At 38.6% G+C, this 7,203-nt stretch overlaps 1 protein-coding gene across 1 annotated transcript; it reads left to right on the top strand.

The window, feature by feature from the left end:
- The first annotated feature begins 770 nt into the window (after positions 1–770).
- On the top strand, positions 771–3,793 carry LOC135514814 (secretory phospholipase A2 receptor-like). Its single transcript, XM_064938443.1, has 5 exons — positions 771–879; positions 1,320–1,405; positions 1,543–1,905; positions 2,068–2,403; positions 2,717–3,793. Exons 2-5 carry the CDS (start codon positions 1,369–1,371, stop codon positions 3,067–3,069), a joined length of 1,089 nt encoding a protein of 362 aa, XP_064794515.1. The 5' UTR covers positions 771–879; positions 1,320–1,368; the 3' UTR covers positions 3,070–3,793.
- The last annotated feature ends 3,410 nt before the right edge of the window (positions 3,794–7,203 follow it).

Genomic DNA, 7,203 nt, shown 5'->3' with positions numbered 1-7,203 from the left:
ACGCTATACTGTGCCAAATACTGCACTATACTAAGCATTTATTGTATACTGTACAAATAATAACAAATAACCACTCTGATAATTGTAATGTTTTTGAGTCCAAACAAATCAACTCTTTGTTCAGCGCAACAAAGTAGGTGCAAAGTTAGGATACCAGAAATGTATACCATAGAAAAAATGTACGTGAAAACTTGTTTTGGAGGTAACTTGTTTGATTGTTTGGCTAACCAGAGAGGACAGAAAGCCGATTCAGCTCTGTCACCCTGTTGATATCCCTCTCTGGTTGTGTCTCAGTCTCTGTTGCCCAACCCATCTAGAGAGCAGACAGATCCCAGGCCTGACTCACACTACACTATGAGGAAATAAGTCCTCAGGATACCCTGATACACGTTTCCTCCAACCCAGAGAGAGATTTCCCCTGATATGGATACAAACACAGCTCAATACTTCTCGCAACACCTACAGAAAAGTTATGTTTCACACAAACATGTCCAGAGTATCAAATATCCTTACAAAGTTCCAGTAATGGGATCATTTTAAATATAAACATCACCCTCACTGTATTAGGTTTGTTACTCTTTTAGAGATGAGTTGGGGCGAGGGGTGCTGGTGAAGTGGGGTTCATGTGTTCAAGTCTGAAGAAACATTTGTGAATCTCATTGACAGTACTTTATACTGTGCTGTTTGCGTGCCACCAAGGACATTTTATTGTAGTGTAATAACTTCATGATGTGTTTTATTACACTGGTCGGCCTTGTGGTTTGAATATAGACATAGTTATGCATGGCATAGCTTAGGATGCACTGTTTCTAAACAGATCACAACTCATCATATTCCATTCATAGCAGACCCATTTATTCTCTACAAAAGCTACAGCAGGTAAGACAGACTTTTGATATATTTAAATGTTGATCAATTTTACCATGTTATTTGTGTAGTAACTAATCACATGCATTTTAATAAAAAGTTACAATAAGCTAAGGACCACTTTTAATGTGGATTCATATTAAACATTACATTTTTTTTTAAACTGCCTTTTTGTTGAAACTAATAAGGAAATTATTGTAATAATAATATACATTAAATGTTAGCCTATTGATCTCTAAATGTGCATATTCAATTAATTAAAATTTGTTTTATCAGAAAAGAATATCCGACGTTGTTTACAGTACTGACTTTTTTTAATGATCAATCGTGCAGCTCAGCTCTTGTAATGATGCAGGGGCTGTAGTACTAGTACCTGATTCAATTAAAAAACTCAAAGCCAAAGTGTGATAACCGTCAAATCCTAAATATGACTTCTCCTTCTTCTCACGCAGGACACCATCCCATCACCTCTCCTCTGTCACTCCTGACACTGCTGTCCCCATGGAGATGACCTCTCTCCTATTCCTACTCTGTGCAGGTATAGAATTCACTTGACCTAACCACAAAACAGTATACTGTATGCACAATACGACAAACCACACTAACTTCTCCTCTTTCATTTGTTTTCTGTATGCATGTTTACATTTCACATAATGACATAGTCTCTGTCCTCAGGTGTCTGCTGCACAGCCGCACTCAGCCGCCTCAAACAGTTCCATCTCATTGAAAGGAGTTTAAATTGGACAGAAGCACAAGACTTCTGCCGGGAGAACTACACTGATCTTGTCACTTTGTACAATCGGGAGGAATCTGAGCAGCTGATACAGTTAAAGCTATTTGATAACAACTCTAAAGCCTGGATAGGTCTCCATCGTACAGAGCACAGTCTGAAGTGGTCCAATGGAGACACTGTTAATGACACTGCATGGTCACCACTTCCAAGCCCGTGCACAGAGCCAACGTGTGCAGCCATACTCAAAGATAATACCACATGGGAGAAGTGTAAGGAGCAGAAATACTTCATGTGTTACAGAGAAGGTAAAACATTCCATACTACAAAAACATTAGATTTTGTGTTTCCTTGCACCTCACCAACATCCAATTCAAATTATTATAATTCTTCAACAATATCGAGATATAATTATTTTATATCAAACTAAGTTGAGTAGAGTAAAATGTTAGTCCAATCTGTGTGCACAGGGTCTGGTGATTCCCTCCTGATTGAACAGAACATGACCTGGTATGAGGCTCAGAGTTACTGCAGAGAGAACTACACTGACCTGGTCAGCATCAGGAACGAGGGACAGAAGGAGGAAGTGAAGAACAAAGGGATGAACAGCACCTCTTCTTACTGGATCGGCCTGCTGTATGATGACTGGGAGTGGTCTGATGGAGGGAGATCTGCCTACAGAGACTGGAGCACATTGTCAGACTATCCTAAAGCAGGAGAGAATCGCACTGTTTTTGACCAGACTTTAAAAGGTATACTCACAGTGGGAAATGGAGGTTCTGAAGAATGTACACTCTGCTCTGAAGGTAAGTTGTCAAAGAGGAACATAGTCAAACTGCTTCGTATTTGTGTGAAAGGTTGTTATATTGATAGTAGCCTGGTCAAAGGGACTGAACGCTGCACTCCCTTTCTATTCGCTTCACTTGTCAAGTCAAACACAATGCAGGGCTATCATGATATCATGCTGGTTCCACCAGGCTATAATAATATATAACTATTACTGAAATTATTATGTGCCTGCTTATCTTTCACCTAAAATCTAAGAGATAAAATGGGTGCTAAAACAAGTTAAAATGAACATGTTAAATATCTGGAATACCACATATCTTTCCGGATCAGTTCGCATCCACAAAATTGGAGAAAGAAAGTCTTGGGAACAGGCTCTGGACTACTGCAAGAAGAACTACCATGGACTGCTGCGTATTGAGACCGAAGAAGACCTGGAGGTGATCAAGCAGAAGTTTAATGGGACTGATTTTACTGGTCCTGTGTGGGTGGGTCTGAGACAGAGCCGTCTCTTTGGGTTCTGGGTCTGGTCCAATGGGCTGCCAGTGGGGTGGAGTAACTGGGAGCGAGACAGACAGCCTGAACAGCCTCTGTCCAACCATTGTGGTGCCATGGCAATGGAGGAGGGATACAAGTGGAGTGATCAGGATTGTCTGTCCAAACTCGACTTTATTTGTGAAGGATAATTTACATACATTTTCCCATTTAATTAACTGTCTTTACTATTCCTCACATTTTGATTGATATGTGTTTTTTTTAGGTAATTGCTGATTGAAATCACATTTGCAAATCTGTTTTTATATTTTAACCTTTCAGCAATGTACAATACACCTTGTCATTGGTTAAACTTATCAAAATCTTTGAGTAAAATTGAGTGATATTTCAGATATTGAAAGAATGTACACAATAAAATGTAGATAATTATGTCATGTGGTTAAAATATGATATTCTCTTGTCTTAATATGTTTGACATTAAGCAAACTCATTTATCCTAGGTTTACCCATAGTCATCCCTATTGTAACTATGGGTTACTGTAATTAATACTCTAGATTAATTTTTTATTTTTTATTTACCTTTATTTTACTAGGCATGTCAGTTAAGAACAAATTCTTATTTTCAATGACGGCCTAGGAACAGTGGGTAAACTGCCTGTTCAGGGGTAACCTTTCGGTTACGAGTCCAACACTCTAACCACTAGGCTAGCCTGCCGCCCCAGCCTAAATACAATTATATTTAATTAATAGTATCATGCATGTTAACGATGACTAAGGAAATAAAAATTATAGTAAAGTAATATATTTTATATTATGGATATTGTAGGAATAATGGAAATACTGAGTTTGTTTTTCTATTGTATCTCTTCTCCCAATTTCTGTTCCCAACTTGACAAAAATAAACAAAACATAAGAGATTTTTTGTCTTCTTTTAAACATACATAAACACAGTAGATGTTGCAACAAGATGTCCGTTTGAGTAACTCCAGGACATTACAGGGAAGCGTGTATGTTGCAATCTTGTCTATTTCAAAATTTCTCTCATTGATCGAGACGTGGGTGTCCATCCCCAAGTGTCCCATGTCAGGATGACAGACACCTGCCTCGATCAATGAGAGAAGACTTGAAATACAGTACACATAGATGGCAGCGTGCACATTATTGGATTACTTCATGGAGCAAAAAAAATACATTTATTTTAATAATGGAGCTTTTTCTAAATTCAAACGGGCCTCCGACAAGTGGACGCAGACATTTGATGAGACTGCAGAATCAAATAACCTTCCAAACAGGGATCAACAGGCCCTTAGTAGGAAAGGGCATTTATACTGAACAAAGAATATGCAACCATTTCAAAGATTTTACTGAGTTACAGTTCATATAAGGAAATCAGTCAATTTAAATAAATTCATTAGGCCCTAATCTATGGATTTCACATGACTGGGCAGGGGCACAGCCATAGGTGGGCCTTGGAGGGCATAGGCCCTCCACTTGGCAGCCAGGCCAATCCACCAAGGAGGCAGACCCAGGCAATCAGAATGAATATTTTATTACAGACAGAAATACTCCTCAGCCCCCACCCTAAGACGCAGGTGAAGGTGGTGAAGAAGCCGCATGGAGGGGCTGGCGTAGCTACCCAAGGTCTGCGGTTGTGAGGCTGGTTGGATGTGCTGCCAAATTCTGGAAGCAGCTTATGGTAGAGAAATTAATATGCAAATCTCTGGCAACAACTCTGGTGGACATTCCTGTAGTCAGGATGCCAATTGCATGCTCCCTCAAAACTGGAGACATCTGTGGTTTTATGTTGTCTGACAAAACTGCACAATTTAAAGTGACCTTTTATTGTCCCCAGCAAAAAGTGCACTCGTCTAATGATCATTCTGTTTAATAAGCTTCTTGATATGCCACACCTGTCAGGTTGATGGATTATCTTGGCAAAGGAGGGGGATGTAAATACCTTTGAGCAGAACATTTGAGAGAAATACGATTTCTGGGTGTCTGGAAAATTTCTGATATTTTTTTATTTCAGCTCATTGGACCAACACTTTACGTTTATATTTTTGCTTAATGTAGATTGTGCATGTTAGCATTAACTAATACCAGTAAGACTCTCGATAGACACACCACAACATCAATGTACCTACTGGTTAAGTAGTTCAAAATATTTTATTGTACCAATCTCTGACCCCATACACACTCAGTTTGTGCAACTGATTTACAAGACAATTGACATGACAGATAGTTTGTCTCCACAAAAATATTTCCACAACGATCGCAGAGGAACCGCGAGATGTTTACGTAATCATGTTTGTGCAGACAAGCTATGTTGTGTCACAAACATGTCTGTTGCAACTTGTATCACAAGTGATTTCTCAAGTCTGTTGTACATCATTTGTACAACCTGAGTGTGTACGTGGCGTAACTCATTTTCTATATAGATGGGTTGGCTGACAACATCAAGAATATCGTGCGTGTGCATTGATGAGCCAGAAGGCCATGCGATGTTATGATTCTGAATGGTCAGATAGCTAGCAACAAAGCAAGAAGCTGCCTTGTGGCTCATTTCAGCTCATTATATCATATTGATACCATGTCTTGTTTTGAGGTGTTTTGTTTTGAGGTGTTGACTCATGTCTATGCTACAGTGGCTACAATTCGATAGCTAGCTGAGCAACAACTGTAATGATGTATTTGAGAGACAAGTGCTCATTGCGCAAACTTATGTATTCAATAAACATTTGGAGATGAAATATAGATTTACATGTGGTCAACAAGCTAAACCAATCCTGTCTATTTTGCAGCATAGGTTTTTTTTTGCTAAACAACAAACCTGTCTATTAGATACAATAACTTTAAAGACATGCTCCGGTATTTTGGTGGCTAAGAATGCATTTGATGAACTTCCAGCTTTGGGCTGGATGTGTCAATGTGTAGTTTCATACATGCGTATTGAGCAGAATAATTATTTTCAATTTGCCACGAAATCTCTAGTTTGAAACACTTTTGGCTCATGAGTGCTAATTTCAGAACTACTGGCTAAAAATTATACAAAAGTCTCCAGAGCATCTATTTAAGTCGCTTGGATAAAAGCCTCTGCCAAATTACTAACATGTAAAATGTATCTTCTAGGCAGAAGTGGAATGTTCTGTGAAATTAGCTGTGTGCCTTTAAATTAATTTAACGCATTGATTAAGGATACTCTTAAGGGGAATGTGTTCGTTTCTGGTTGAGTGCTTGTTGTTGTAATATATTTGCGTGTGTTGGAGTACTAGCATGTTTTTGTTGTGTTTTGTCTTTTAACAATGTGAACGGGGCACACTTATAAAAGAGAATGTGTTCTCAATGTGTTTTACACTGAATAAATCAAGGTAAAATTAAAATACATTTGAGAGGTGAGGTGAAGTGTAGAACATGAAGGAAATGTATAGTTACTGGTCCTGTTAAGCCACTGTAAAGTAAGCATGATATATATGCATTATCAAAACAGTATGTTGATATGTAGCAAACCAAGTTTTAGAATAATATTTCAACTACAGTATATACACACTAGACCCCTTCAGACTGGAGGATCAGATTCCAGAACAGACCCAGTCATTCTCTACACAGCCCATGGCATGTAAAATAGATATTATGCCAATTCATCTGAGATACTGATAACACTGGACCGGTTTGTGAGGTTATTAAAGGCATGTAACCAGAACACAAAAGCTAGATTGGTCATTTCATTGGCCCATCGTAGTATTGCTATGATATGATGTTTATGATGATAAAGTGAAGGAATTGCATTGAGTTTGAATTTTGGAATTGGAACTTTCAAAATGTAGTGTTGATTTTGATTTCTGAAATAATAACGGTCAATGTGTTGGATGTAAACTCCTACATCTCACACCTCTATCCTCGCTCAGGAAATCATCCAATCACTTCTCCTCCCCTTCATCTCTCCTGACCCTGCTCTCACCATGGTGATTCCCCTTCTCTTACTCCTACTCTGTACCCGTTAGGACTCACCCAAACTTCTGTATTTAACCACATCAACCACAACATACAGTAACCATATGAACAACATATCAAACCATAAAATAAACTTATCATGCTTCATTTGTTGGTCATATGCAGACTTTTGTGTGATAAAATACATTCTATATTCAGGTGTCTGCTGCACAGACACACTCAGCCGCCTCAGACAGTTACAACTAATATAAGGGTCAATCACCTAGACAGAAGCTGGGGACTACTGCCAAGAGCATTATATTGGTATTGTCACTTAACAATCAGGAGGAAGCTGAGCAGCAATGGACAAATAAACTAAAAAGCTGATTAGAAGT

The sequence above is a fragment of the Oncorhynchus masou genome, chromosome 26 (genome assembly GCF_036934945.1).
Source record: "Oncorhynchus masou masou isolate Uvic2021 chromosome 26, UVic_Omas_1.1, whole genome shotgun sequence".
NCBI lineage: Eukaryota > Metazoa > Chordata > Actinopteri > Salmoniformes > Salmonidae > Oncorhynchus > Oncorhynchus masou.
This window is presented reverse-complemented; position numbering and strand designations above follow the sequence as displayed.